The sequence below is a fragment of the Lissotriton vulgaris genome, chromosome 8 (genome assembly GCF_964263255.1).
Source record: "Lissotriton vulgaris chromosome 8, aLisVul1.2, whole genome shotgun sequence".
Classification (NCBI taxonomy): Eukaryota; Metazoa; Chordata; class Amphibia; order Caudata; family Salamandridae; genus Lissotriton; species Lissotriton vulgaris.
In genome coordinates, this window is record NC_141696.1 from 1173222968 (window position 1) to 1173238571 (window position 15604).

Genomic DNA, 15604 nt, shown 5'->3' on the forward strand with positions numbered 1-15604 from the left:
ACACACAAAACAGTGAAACACACAAGGGCAGAGTTCACAATTAAGTCATCGACCCATTGTGCAAAAAGGACCCCAAATGTGCTAATGTGGTTTGGACCCCTCTATCAACAGAGTCTCAATTATGTGGGCAAGTGTGGTCAAGGGGCAGGAAGGCGACCGCAAAACCCTTCATGGCTGACACTATCAGCCCGAGTGAAACAATGAACAGAGTTCTACTGGTGGAACGGAACCCGCACTGTGATGAGGCCAGGCCCGTTTATAGGGAGGAAGCCAAGCTGGGAGAAGGGTGCAGGAAGGTGGAGGCAGAAGCAGCACGACAGATGGAGAACCAAGGACGGAGGACCGAGATCACATGATGCCGTTAAAAGAAGACGGACGGAGCAGCTTTGTCGAGCAAAAAACGTGAGAACACTAGGAAGTCTGAAGGGGCGGCGAGAGGAGGAGACACAACCCACATCGAGACTAGAAGAGGTGCCAGAGAATGAGGCATGCCGGGGAGCCAAAACAATTAACAAAACAATAATTAAAACATTAGCGAAATGAAATAAACCGGAATAAAAGGGAAAGGTATAAAGAAACCAGCAGTGGCTGCAAAATCAAATAATTAAAAAAAACACCGGAGTTGTGAAAGAGAGGAATTAACACAACAATAATTAAAACATTAGCGAAAAGAAATAAACCGGGATACAGGGGAGAGGTATAAAGAAAGAAGCAGTGGCTGCAAATTGAAGTAATAAAAGATAAAAACAAGTCTAAGTGGCTGGATGCTGTTTGGGAGGTGGGAGGGGAAGTAGGAGAGGGGGGAGTGATCAGGATGAAAGCACTGGCGGCCGCACGCTGGCAAATGGTGACCTGCAGAGCGCGTGAATGGGAAGAGCGGCCGTGGGAGGGGAAGTAGGAGAGTGGTGGGGGGAGGGGAGCGGCAGACTTTGAAGAGTGATGCGAGGCACAGACAAATGGTGGTGTGACGTGGCTGGCCTTGTGCACGCGCATACTCACATAAATTGTGTCTAATCCACCGTTAGTAGGCTGTTCTTTTGCCCTTACTATAATCTCCTCCAGCCATGCGCAAGCGCATTGGCAGGCCGAGACCTAAAAATGAGAAAAAGATGTGAGGGGCAGCATCAACTCACCTCAAGAATGTTTGGGCAATTGCATGTCTTGGGTCATATCACCGGGACATATGGGATGGAGTAAAGTTTTTTATGGAAGAGTTGTCAAAACGCGAATAGCAGGATTTTTTTTAGAGATGGAGAATGAAGGTTTTTCAGCCTCCAATTAGGTGATTAGCGCTGCTGTGAACTCTACAGAACTCTCCACAAAAGAATACTGTCACAGCATCTCTCTTAGAAAACTTTGTGGCTAAGACTGACGTCTTTAAAATCTAAGGCACAACTTAAAATAGCCAATCTCCCTTTGTCAGGTACAGCTCTTTTTGGGCAGCATACAGACCAAGAGGTACTCCGTACGAAGAACAAAGCATAGACTCTGAAAGTGGATGATCTTGAAGAGCAGAATAAATTCTTCAAACAATACAGACCCAAGGAATTATATTTTCCCAGCAGAGAGTGCAAAATCCAAGATGGCACTATCAAACAAAGGAAAAACTGGGTCAAAAGCAGCAATATTAGAAATCACCAACTCAGAAGAATTCACATTCCAGGGGAAGGAATTCTTCAGATAACCTACACATGGAGGGGGAGCTGTAAAGTTTCACTTGGAAGAGTGGAAATCTGTAACAGACAGATGGCTATTGAACCTCATAAGAAAAGGCTACTGTATCTGTTTCGAGGCAGTTCCACTGCCTAAACCATCGTTGGCAATGTCAAATTACCAGCTCTCTGTTTTAGTACAAGAATACCAACTCCTGTTGGCTAAAAGAACAATTCCAGCACAACAAGAAAACAAAGGGGTATGATCCAGTGCCCAAAAAGGGTCAATCAATCCAATATCATTCAGTGTTAGACCTGTGATTCACCAACAAACATATTCTCATAGAGAAGTTCAGAATATTTGCCCTTCACCAGATGTTTCCTCACATCAAAAGGAATGATTGGTTTTGTTTCATATATCTGCAGGACACTTCTTTTCACATTCAAGTTGCAGATAAATACAGAAAATACTTGAGATGTCTCATAGAAGAGACTCCCCACCAGTACACCATACTTCATTCGACTAAAATGTGTACCAGGAGCATGCCCAAAGTACTTGACAGTTGTTGTGGCCAATCTGAGAAAGAATAGAATTTTTGTTTACACATACTTAGACACCTGGCTAAAAATGCAGACTCAACAAAAGTTAGCCTGGGTATTTCAAGCTATGCAAAAGACTAGGTCTAAATAGCAGCCTTGAAAAGTCAATCCCGACACTATTCCAAAGTTTTACATACTTGGGAGCAAAGATAGACACATATGGTCACATTGTATCCTTCGGATGAGAGAGTCTCATCTATCCAAAAGAAAGACTTGCATTTCAAGAACAGTGCCAGTCCCACGGCTCGTCTTGTTACTTCCCTCCTGGGATCCATGGTATCTTGTATTTACATAGTCCCAAAGACAAGACTCTTTATGAGACCTCACCAACTGTGTCTTAACGATCAATGACCTCAGAAAGAAAGAACAAAGAAACGAAAAAAGGAAGGAAGGAAGGGAAGAAAGAAAGAAGGTTAGAAAAAAAGGTGAGGAAAAAAGAGAAGGAAGGAAAGTGGAAAGAAAGACAGAAGGAAAGCAAAAAACAAGGAAAAAAGGAAAGAAGGAATGAAAGAAGGCAAGCAAAAAAAACGGAAAGGGAGAAAGAAAGAAAATAGAATGAGGGTGAAAAAAAGAAGGGAAGAAAGAAAGAGGGAGAAAGAGAAAGAAAGAAAGAAAAAAGAAGGCAGGAGTGAAAAGTAAAGAGAGAAAAAGAAAGAGGGAAAGAGAAAGGAAAAAGAAAGGACAGAAATTACAAAAGAAAGAAGGAAAGAAAAAGAAAAACGTAAAAATAGGATAACTGAATACCGAACAGTTTCAAATGAACACAATCTGGTATTCTGTGAAACAGCAGCAGTCAGAAAAGTAAAACACTCCAAGTAGAATTCAGAACAGCAGTGACAGCAGATGGGGTCTGATAAAGATGGAATGTGCATTAGGAGCTTCTGCTACCACATTAGGCTCTGAACACAGATGCAACACTAAAGAAATTTGAAAGGGAACTCTTTGTAACTAACATTTGTGGATGTGTTCCTTCTGAGAGAGCAAAACGCAGTCACTCAAAGTGAAGTTAACCAGTGCCTTAAGTGGGCTGACCCACTGCCCCATGCAGCATCAGACCAGTGGTTCAGGAGAGGCGACTGAAAGCCTCTACATACAAGTATATTATACTTTGTTTTAGTAAAATCAAATGGTTTGGTCCAAAACAGACCAAACCAAAGTCAATCCGTCTGTAATTGGCTCCAAGCCTCTTGCCTTCGAGAAAGAAAAAAGCAAGAAAGAATTAGGGGGAAAAAAGGATAGAAAGAGAGAGTAAGGAAAGATAGAAGGAAAGCAAAACAGAAAAAAGGAAAGAGAAGGACAGAAAGAAAGATTGAAAGAAAAAAGAATGAGGGTAACGAGAGAAGGGAAGAAGGAGAGCAAGAGAAAGATTGAAGGATAAGGGCAAAAGAATGCAGGAATTAAACCAGTAAAGAGAAAGAAAAAAGGAAAGAGAAAGGAAGAAAGAAGGAAGGATAATATTACAAAAGAAAGCACAACATAACAAGTGGATAACTGAATACTGAACCGTTTCAAATGAACAGACTCTGGTATTCTGTGAAATGGCAGCAGTCAGAAAAACAAAACACTTCAAAAAGAATTTAGAACAGCAATGACAGCAGATGGGATATGATAAAGATGAAATGTGCATCAGGAGATCCTGCTATCACATCAGGCTCTAAACACAAATGCAACACTAAAGTAATTTGAATGGGAGCTGAAGGGAACTAGCTTGTATATGGAGCTGCTCCTTGTGAGAGATGTAGTCACTCAAAGTGAAGTTAACCAATGGCTTGAGTATGCTGACCTTCTGCCCCATGCTATTTGCAGTGGTGGGCGGAAACAATGTGAATTGTACAACATCAGACCAGTGGTCGAAGAGAGGTGGCTGAAAGCCTTTTCATGGAAATATATTATACTTATTTTAGTAAAATCAAAAGGCCTTGGCTAACGCCAGACCTAATAAGATTGGGGGGAGGAAGTTAAAAGAACAGAAGTTGAGAAACAATTAAATTAAATGTAAGATGTACAGTAATCAATATTAAGTTCAAGGGAAATACATAGTTAAAACAGTATTACTAGTGATGCCGACACAGTATAAGTGGTTGAGACCTAACACCCATCAAAGTGACATTTAGGTTTGTGATATCAGTTAGGAAAGGAATGTGATTGTCAGTTTGGATCAAATTGCTTTAGGAACAGGCCCAGTTTGCACCATCAACTTTTTATGTCTTTTCTTAACTATGGTCATTTTTATGAGCCCACCACATTTGAAAACAGACAGCTTTGTGTTCTTTAACTTTAATAAAACTGTTTTCAGTCCTGTTGCTCATAGATCTAGTAGTAACAGGTATTCATTTCACAGTGGAGGCTGAGTTTTTAAAGTGAAAGCCCGAAGAGCAATTGTTAAGGAGTCCAATGGGATTTTGATTTGGAATTCTTTCAAATATAACATTAGATGACTTCTAAGATTGGGCGGACCAGTTTGCAGGAGGATACTATATGCGGAAAGTCTCCCTGCCCTTCTCCATAATTTAATCAATGGTTTGAATTCAGTAACCCTGTGGTGTTCAGTCTACATGGCAGTCCAAACCATCTTGTGTGTTGATCAGAATCTGCATAGGCTGCTGTGCTGAAGTATGGGGTTTCTCTTGTCTTGTGTATTGAATCAAGTCTAGAGGTAGATGGCAAGATGAGTTTGCAAGTCATTGCTGCTCTGTGACAAACCTCTTGGAGATTTTCAGGAACTCTGCCCAGTTCAGATATTGCTACTTTTAATTTTGAGAAATCATTGAAATCCCTGTTTTGAAGATGGAAAATCTTCTCTAGGTCCTCAAAGCATGGAGGGTTTTTGGTGCCAAGATTCCTAACCATTTTAATACCAGCTTTGGTCCAGGGCTCCCAGAACAATGTATTTCCCCATAGTTTTTCTGTTTTCGTGCCATAACGATAGTAACAGTTTCATACTATGCTCCATTTTCTTCTAGGAAAGACAAAACAGTGCTCCCTGTAATGTTATTGGAATACAGCACTTTGAACTTTCTAGTACTGACAGTAGATACCAGATGAAGGACAAAACCAGCTCCTTTTCTATTTGTAGCCACAAAAGAGGAATATCCTAGTCCTCTCCAAACTATTTAGGTCTGTGATGAAACTGAAAGGCTGATTGATCTGTTTGGAAAGTGGGATTTCACCATTGTATTTTTGCTAGGCAAAGCTTATTTAGGGGAGACTGGCTTTTTAGTTCTGTTTTGATCTGTGTAAAAGGTTGAAGATATAACGGTCTCTCTATCTGGAGATACTGAGCAACCATTCATAGGAGATTACCAAACTGTTACAGCCTGACCATTCGTGAAGGCGAGCAATTTAATGGCTAAATTAGTTGCATTTCTAAGAGGGCACTAGATGAAGTCCCAAATGCCCTAGGCTGATCTAGTTCCAACACACTTAGATTTTTGTTAAACTCTGTGTAGTTCTTAGTAATCATGAAACTCCACGGATAGGACATCAATTGGGAAAAGGAAAGCCAGTTCGGATAACAAAGAGCTGAGACACGAAATCTAATTTTCTTATGTCTAATACTAAATGAACAATGCATATGTGGCCAATTGAAAATAATATTGTTTGAAATTATACTGCCAAGAGTTTTCAAGAGGGCCCGCACAGCTAACCATGCTAGGTAATACAGTCTGTGTCTGTTTGCATTATGTTCCCAACAGGGAAAATGGCACTGTAGAAGCCTGAGGTCGTAAGGCGGTGACAGGAGAGCAGCAAGGCACTCCACTCAAATAAACATATTCATAGGCTTCCTGAAATACAGAAGGGAGACTATTCTGAACTCTGCAAGTCGATAAAAGAAGTTGCACCCCCTTTCTCTCCTCACTATGGCTTGGGATGACCAGGGGATTTATGGTGAAATCGCAGTTTGTTTGTGTGCAGAAATTAAAGCATAAGTTATTTTGTTAAAACTGGCATTCCAACATGGGGAGTCTTTTGCAGAATATTCCACAATTTAAATTTCACTGGCTTAAAACAAATATTCTCAATCAGATGGTGCTGGTTCAACAAATAGTTGGTCATGCCTTCCCATAGTCAAACTTTAAAGAAATAATGGTATTCATTGCTGCATATAGCTTCGACTAAGGTGGGAGGTAAGCAATTTAAATGAATATCTTAATTTGCGAAAAGAATGTCATCATTAACTTGAGGTTTCGCACTAAACTGTGTGGTCTATTTTCCATAGTGATCCAGCTGACACAGAATTGTTAAGATGAGAAGGGAGTGAGATTGAGGAACAAGGAAGATGATTTTGACGGTGCTTAATAGCCGAGTTATTTGGTTATATTGTGCTACAGCTTCCCAAGACAATAAAATATTCAGCCATTTAGTTCATAACTGTGGTAACGAGGCGATTGTTCAAAATGTCAGTTTTCAACTATTAATGCACACTTTGTATTTCCCTACAGTGACAAGATACAGTCTATATCGTATGCTCATCATACGCGACAACTCATATCTTGCAGCGCTGATGGGGGGATAGTTGTTTGGAACATGGATATTGAACGTCAGGAGGTAATTTATTATTTTGTTAACTATCTTTTTTTTAAAGTAAGCCGAAACAAAATTGTGCCTATTGGCAGAAAAAGCTTTACATGTTCTATTACAAAACTACACTTGCATTGCAATAGTAATTTCATTCTTGAGAATATCAGCAATTGCAATAAGAAGAGACTCTTATGAAGTTGATTTCCATCTATGCAGATATGTGGCGTCTGGTCCATCTGTGGATAATGTTTGAAACTCATTCTTCTTGGTGTGGAACAGGTTTCTTCCAGTGGTGCATGGGAGGAAGATGATTGTCTGTTCCAAAAATGTCCTGGGAGGTCCTGAAAGGCCAGACCATGCTAGATTTTTCACACTAATCTAAACGGTAATCATTATGTACATGATCGGTGGTTATCCAGATTGACGAACATCATTGCAACCCATGAGTGCCAGTGTTAGGTACCACTTAACTATGTCAACAACACTACTGTTATGTTTCCTATCCATAGACAGGGGCCTCTTACTTCCCTGATTTCTGCATGTTGACAGCATACTCAGAACAAAGAAATGTGTTAGTCAACTGCCCTTTTTCACTATTTGTAGGAAACATAGGGTAATGTTTTTCAGACCTGCATACTTCTTTACTAAATAATTTTGGGTATCCAGGATCATTGTGCAGTACAGTCCCTTGTATCATGGATGGCAAACACTTTTGTAACTGAAAATGTATCCCACTATGGATATAAATATGTATATTCTAGTGTCACAACCAATTAAACCAGTGGTTCCCAAACTTTTTTGACCTGCGGCTTCCTTGTCCTATTGGCCACGGCTCCCCATTATGTTACATTTTTTTGGGCAGGTGGTAGTAATGTATGCCCGTCCTTAGGAGTACCTTCATTTTTCTCCCTGAAAATAATTGGGATGAATCCTATGAAGGTATTATCATCATAGATGTAACAAAATAAAATACAAGAGTTGTTCAATATCTTTTTTTTTGTTTAATTTTTTTTGTGTCCTCATATTTGCCCTTGGAAACAAAACAATAATTTAGAGGGGATTACTGAGACACTGACCCAGATTAACTGAGGGGGACTTTCTTGGATCCTACCGGGGTATCCCGCAGTGCCAAGCATCAACACCTCAATGATCGAATAATGGTACCAACTGGACTAGCGTACTGCTCAATACAACCCAGATTGTAACCGATGTCGCCCTAGTTGGGTATGTATAAAAGGCGAGGATCGAATAGACGACCCCACAGGCAGCGAAATCATAGGACATGGGAAAAAAAAAAAAAAAAAAAAACCCAATACCAATTCAAAAGCAGCCAAAATCTTCTCTTGTGTTGGTTACCTTCCCTAGCCATGTCTAATTTAGACATCTGTAGCATTGCTGCACGCCAATCGGTAAAGAGAGGGGGTGTCTTATCTTTCCACCTTCTGCATATTTCTCTTCTGGCTAGCAAACAACTATAGAAAAACAATTTTTTACACATGCCGTCTAGCTCTGGTATAATGCCAAAGAAAATTTGCATGGGACTAGGGTTAACATGCGAGCCTATTGCTAACGAGAGAGAAGCACAGATTTCATCCCTAAATAATGATATAAACGGACACTCAAAAAACATATGAATATCTGATGCTGCTACCAAGCCACATCTAGGGCATGCCACTTGATCATTATTGGGGAACTTTGATAGACGCAATGGAGAGTAATACACCCTATGCAGAGTAAACAGGTGGTTGCGACGGAGCCAAGACGGTTTAACGATCTCACCCAAAATCCTAAATGATTTTATCCATAGGCCTTCCACGTCGGTGTCAGATATAAAGGTTTTCCAAAGCGAAAGGGGTAACAGAAACTCGCCATCAGTCTCGTCCAGAATAAGATTGTACCAATATGTAATTTCTTTTTTAAAGAGTTGTTCAATATCAAAGTTTAATTGGTTAAGTCAGAAAAAATACAATATTATTTGACAAAAATGATTCCATGACTTAACCTTTTTAACACATTTAAGATTCACCTGACAACAAAAGTTAACAAAGTTCTTTAGAAAATGTTTTTTTACTTACAGGAAAAACAATGGATTCCAAATGAAAAATAAATGTAAAAAAGTAGGAAAAGGCCTACATTTATTTATGTTTGTTTATTATTAAGCTTGTTTATGTTTATTGAGCTTGTAAAGCGCACAGCTACTCAAACTGTCCCGGCACTAGCTCCTGAAGGAAGGATGGATGAACATGTATCAAGTTAAAACAGTGAGTTTTTTTTAAAAAGCACTGGGTCCTGAGTAGTCCTCAGGGCTAAAGGCAGTAGATTCCAGGCCAGACCAGCCCTACGCACAAAGGAGTTTCCGCCAAGACGCTGGCGCTTAAACTTCGGGATCTGCATCAACCATTGAGCAGATGACCGCAGCGCTCTGCCAGGCACATAGAAGGCAAATCTTCTCTGCAGGTAAAGGGGGCCGGTATCATACAAGGCCCGGTGAGCGATGGTAAGCATTTTGAATTTCAGGCGGGACTCCACTGGCAGCCAATGCAAGGCGCGCCAGTGTATCCACACACTATCTCTAGGAGAAAGCCCCATAAGGAGTCTAACTGCTGAATTCTGCACGACCTGAAGTTTTTTTACCAGTGACCCCGAGCAACTGACCAGGAGCGCATTGGCGTAGTCCAGGCGGGACAGGATCAACGCACAGACCACGGTTTCCCTAGAAGCACTAGGCAAAAGAGGAAGAAACTTCCTCAAGCTCTTCAATATGCCGAAGCAGGACCCAGACAGTTTCTTTACATGCGTCACAAAATGCAAGTTTTGGTCAAACCAGACGCCCAGGTTTTTTAGCGCGCCCAGTCTTTCAGAGGGCCGAGAAAAACCCAGGGACCAAAGCTTTTCTCTGAAGTCAGAAGGAAAGGAACCAAACAGCAGCACCTCAGACTTCCCTTCATTGCATTTTAACTGGGCATTAGATAACCAGTGAAAGACAGAGGAAAGGCAATTTTGGGCCAGCCCGACCGAGTCCACTTCCTTAGGCCAAGTAAACAGCAGCTGGGTGTCATCGGTGTAGGCCATCACCTTAGCCCCCAGTGACTCCGCCAGGTACACAAGCCAGGTCACATAGATGTTAAAAAGGAGCGGGCTAAGTGATGAACCCTGAGGCACCCCCGTTGACACCGGGAGAGGTGCAGAGGCACTCGGGGTAAGCCAAACCTGCTGCTGCCGGCCCTCAAGGAAGGAACTAATCCAGTGCCAGGTGTTGCCAATGATACCAATGGCAGACAGGCGGTTAAGCAGCATGGCATGGGGAACCGTGTCGAATGCCGCCGAGAGGTCCAGCATGACCAATGCTGCCCTCTCGCCGGCATCCTGACACTCCCTGATAGCACGGAATCGGCTTTGCTGGAGGTCGCTGAGGCTATCAGCTGCACGGAAACCTGACTGAGCCGGGTGAAGCACCTTGGACTCCTCGATGAACTTGGTAAGTTGAAAAGTGACGGCCTTCACGCACACTTTCGCCAAGCTGGGCAGATAAGAAATAGGGCGATAATTCTCCGGCACTAAAGGGTCCAAGGACGGCTTTTTAAGCAACGGAAGGATCAGGGCAAGTTTCCAGGCTCTAGGCACGGAGGCCGAGCAGAGTGACTTATTAATCAAGTAGTTCACCTCTGGATTGACGACATCGGCCACATCCGACAGAAGCCTGGCAGCACAGGGGTCACTAGGAGAGCCGGACTTAAGAGCTTTCAGGATTTTAAGAGAGGTGGCCAAGTCCACAGGGTCAAAGTCCACAAAAGAAAAAAGGGGCTCTACCCCATTGATAGACCGAGATAACCCCGAGACAGGATACCCTGAGAAGATGGAAAGTGAAGCTTGAATGTTAGCTATTTTATCCTTAAAGAAGGTTACCAAGGAATTGCACCAAGAATCCGAACTAGGGATGGCCACCGACTGAGCACCAGGGGCCAAAAAACTTTGCACGATGGAAAAGATCACTTTGGAGTTGTTTTTGGCCCGCTCAATACGCGTTGCAAAATAAAGACACTTAGCGTCTCCGATGGCTGTATAATATAGCCTCTGTCTTGCTCTGAGAGTGTTCTTATCAGCTAGACTGTAGCCTCGGGCACGCCAAGCTCTCTCAGCCGCTTTACACTCCTGTTTCAAAGTCCTTAGCTTAGGAGAGAACCAGGGCTTAGAAGGGGATTCTCTCCTCAGCTTGGCCTGGCTCGATGCAGATTGTGCTGAGACAGACCCTGAAATCCACTCTGCAAACTGGGCGACATTGTCCTCAAGCTCCCCACAGAAGGAGGGACGAGAGACATCCAGAGCAGCGCTCAGAGACCCTAAGTCTGGTCTCCTAAAGGCAGGGGGCCGAGAGCAATGTGCCGAACGGGGAGGAATTACCAAGGACCAAGAAAAAAAGAAAAAAGAATCTTAGTGAGATTGATGTGCTTGTTTTTCCTTACATTGCTCATCAATTCATGGCGTTATTTTTGAGATTGCAACACACATTTCTTTTTCAAGGATAATTATTGCCCTACATTTTGACTTTATCACGGCAACTGCTGAGAAACCAGCTTCACAAAGGCGAGAAGTAGCAAATGGGATCAAAACATGCAGGAATCTCTTGCTTATCTATGGGTATTAATCTTCTGCTTGACACCAAAACCCAAGCAGTGACTGAGTCTGGAACGTTACTTTCAATGTTAAGCTACTTGAAATGTCAATGAACTGTACTGCTCCCTTGCTGTTGAAATGCTGAGGTATCTCCGCATTGAAGGGGTCTCTTACCCATTTTAATGGCTCCATTTCATCACCTGGGAAATATTTGTCATGGTAAAGACCCAGTTGTGACCAATACAGAACATAAACTGTCCTCAGTTCCACCTTTAACGTCCTCTCATTGTCTTGCAGAAACTGTTTAGATGAAGGAAAACATTTATAATCACCTTTGCTTACACTGCTTTTCTTCTTCTTAAAGCTGACTTTGTCTGAGAGCTGCAAGATGTTCGTATTATTGCCTTACAAGGACTTGTTCAGTGCATTCAGTTTTTAAAAAGATCAGAAAAAAGGCCCATTTTTATTAGAAAGTTCACGTCAATAAATTTGCATATGAAACAATGTTCATCATCATGTAGACACAAGTATGTTTCATTCCTCTGCTCATACACACTAAGCAGGGAGTAACCGAGAGACAGCCATTGAGAACTGCTTTAGAACAAGAGGCATGAGTGTTTGGCAACATTGTTGTCACAAAGCTTACCAAACTATCTTGCTTTCATTGGCCATGTTTGAATAAAATGTACCACTTTGTGGACTATATTTTCAGAATATCATGCAGTTCTTTGCTGAGGTTTCCTGCTGCCAATGCTTTTCTGTGTATTATGCAGTGTGTCCAGACAGCATTAGATGCCTTAGACCATATGCGAGCTTTAAGTCCTTGTTAGCCTCCTGCCATTGAGCAGCACATATCTTCCAGTCAATCACAGAATCTAATTGTCGATAAATTCATCCACAATGGCAAGCAAGTCTTCACCTGTAGTTCCACCTTTCATACCTTTACAGAAAAAGAAATCCTCAACAATTTCTTTTTATTAACAAACCTGACATAACAAATAAGATGGGCGTATTTCTGGTTGTCTGTTGCCTTTTCCAACTACAGGGGAGCAAACTCTTTGCCTTTTAAATGACAGGTGAGCTTATCTGATAACATTATTAGAAAGAGGCACTTTCAGCAGCTGTTTACCTTCTTCAAGAATCATTGCGGGCAAAGAAACAGCAGCAGACAAAATCTCGTTTGCAATTGTATTGAATTTTTTACACTGTGCAACATGATAGATCACTTTTTCAGAAGACGGGAGGGTGTTACTATTAACTTTAGCTTGTTTCCAAAAGTGGACTTTTGTAGTTTTGGTTTCTGTAAGTTTTCTAATTAAGAATTTCCTTGGCTTTCTGGCAACATTTGGGCAAAGACTTTTAAGATGACGCTTTAGTTTATTTGGAAGCATGGATTCTATAGCCAAAACATCTAAACAGGTTACATATTGAAGACGCTCCTCATTTTTAACCTGTACACTCGTGAAACTATGTTCTAGATACCTGTTTTTGTACTTTTTGTACTTGTGTTTTTGTTTTCCATCCTCTTTTTTTTTTTTCTTTGTCACAAAAACCGGGGACTTCACTTTGCTCAGATGAACATGAACTCTGTATTAAAAATCTCTTCATTGTCAATCATAAAGATGGCACACAGATAGATGCTGTAACATAGCATTACTCTTTGAGGTAATTTAGGATAAATGTAATTATTATTTAAATTTTAATTATTACATTCATCCTGAGTCATGTTTCGTAACGGTTCTCCTCCGAGAGTAATGACAGTATTTCAGAGCCTAACTGCGTGCCCTCTTTCACTCCCTATTTCGTGACTCCTTCCCTCTCCTCTGCAGTGGTTTTAACCTTTAAGTAACACCAAAAAAGAAAACAAACCCAACCTTTGTTTTTGTTTTCTTTTTTGGTGTTATTTTCCCTTTCCCACTCCACATTGTATTTCTGTTTTGGGAACCCCTTTGCTTTGCCAAGGTGTAGAGCAGTCATAGGCTCCATGCTACTTCAGAAATATTTCCTTCAGAAGGGGCTGAGTTGATTGTGCGTGAGGGAATTTTATTGCAGATTACTTTTAAGTTTGTTCTAATATATGTTACCTCCCATATCCTAAAAGCAGAACTTGAAGGTGTGATGCACTGACATGATTCACTCTGCTTCAGTTGGCTACACAATACTCGGCCTTCCATGTTATTACCTGGCTAGTTGTGTGCTTGTTGTGGATCTATTCATGGCGCCCTTGGATAGTTTTGACAGTGCTCTGAGGTGCCACAGTGCACATATCATTTCTTTCCATTATATAGAAAAACAAAACATAGATAATTTTACAGGCAATAACATTCTTATTATAAGAATACAGAATAAATTAAATTGATTGAAAAGTGTTAAAAAATATCTACATCAGCTGTAGCTTAGTACTTTTTTCTCAGCTGCCACTCAGGTGTAAGAAACCTGACAAAGCTAAAAAATCATTATAACCAATTCATATTTAGATACCCCTAATTCTGGAAAATAGGAACTAATCACTATTTACAAAGGTGGATATAAGAAATATACAATGTTACATCGCAGTGTTCACACCGCGATACCTTTACAACGCAGGCATTACAACGCAAGTCGTTACAACGACTTACGCTGGAGGTCACTGGACTTAGGAATAGTTTGATTTACTATTCCAAATCCAGCCTACGTTACAGTAGGGAAGGTGTTGGAATAGTAACTCATACTATTCCTTAGCTTAGAGCGCCATCCAGCACAAATCATTGTAATGAATTGCGTTGTAATGCCCGCGTTGTAAAGGTATTGCGGTGTGAACACTGCGATGTAACCGATGTTTCCCGGATATAAGCTGTAAAGATAAACCTAAAATGTGCAAAAGTTTTCCTTTTAGTGTGGCAAACGGAGCTTTTGTCTATCACTGCAAATTTAAAGAACCATTTACTGCAAAAGCTGTTCAACCGCAGGATTCCATATCTAAACCTGCCATACAGTTGTTTGACTAAAGATGGTGTGATGGCATCCTTAAATGGTTGAAAGTAGAATATACATTTAAATTCAAGAAAAGCATCAGTAAAAGGCCCATGCTTAGGGTCAATAAGAAGCCTTTCTATTACAGACAACTAATATTATTCTTTTAGATATCCCTTGGTGATCTATGTGTTATCCCTTGAATTATTCCAAAGCACTTCTAGGCCAAGTAAATACAACCATGATCTAACATGTTTAGGCCAGGGAATACTGCAGTATACATCTAACCTGATAACGTCTGCAAGTGCTGCACTATAGGACGATAGTATACCCAATTTCACACCAATATAACAGTGGGGGAAGATGCACTTTCCACGCTGTGTGTTTGACTCCCAAATCCAAATATAATAGTAAAAATAGTGCACTCTATGGAAAATTTACTAGGGACTTAAAAATGTCTCTTCCAATAGTGACTTTTGTATTTCCCTATAATTCTGCTGCATAGAGGACTGCCCCCTTGGCTTTAACATATATTTGCGGGGCAGCAGAGACAGGTGTAATGATTGTCGAATCATAAACTCCGTATCCCTCTGTATCTTCATGCAGTTTCAACTAGCTTTTTGTTTCCTGTATTCCCCAAAACATATTCTGGTTTTACTTAGCCTCACATTATTCAAATGCCATAACCCTCTCAAGCTTTGAACCTTCCTTGAACCCTCATGAGTTTTATGTGGGTTGAAAACCATTGTTTAGTCTTCATGGGGCTCGCTTCCAGTCCTTGCTGATTGCAGAATTCTGTTAACATGTTCTAATTGGACCGGAAGACCCACCTGTGTCTTTGAAATCTGTAATGTCATCTGCATATAGAAGGGTTTGGTACTCTGATGTCAAGTTAGTTCATTGAGGCATTAATGTAGGAATCTAAGGCTTTCAATACATAAATATATAATTAAAGTAGGAGCCCTTGTTAAACACGCCTTTTTATCTGGATTCGATTGGTAATTAAACCCTGCGACCCTATCTCACGTGTGTAAGTTTTACTGTGCAAGCGTATTATTATTATTGGCAGGATGTTACTTAAAACTCCTATATCTTTAAAAGCTAAGCTTAACCTATCTCGAAGGATACGGTCAAATGCAGATTGAAGGTCCTCAAAAGTGATATATAAATGTCCTATATTTATAATGACTATTTTCCAATAGATTAGAAGAAACCCAAGTACATGATGAATTGTTCTTCCTTTCTTTTTAAATCCTACCTGGAGA

General features: G+C 40.9%; 1 protein-coding gene across 1 annotated transcript in view; it reads left to right on the forward strand.

The window, feature by feature from the left end:
• Positions 1-15604, forward strand: part of WDFY2 (WD repeat and FYVE domain containing 2) — a 538880-nt gene that overhangs the window by 372132 nt on the left and 151144 nt on the right. The window contains exon 8 of the mRNA XM_086935032.1: positions 6695-6800. Within this exon, the coding sequence (XP_086791158.1) occupies positions 6695-6800 (106 nt within the window). The remainder of the gene's footprint in view (positions 1-6694; positions 6801-15604) is intronic.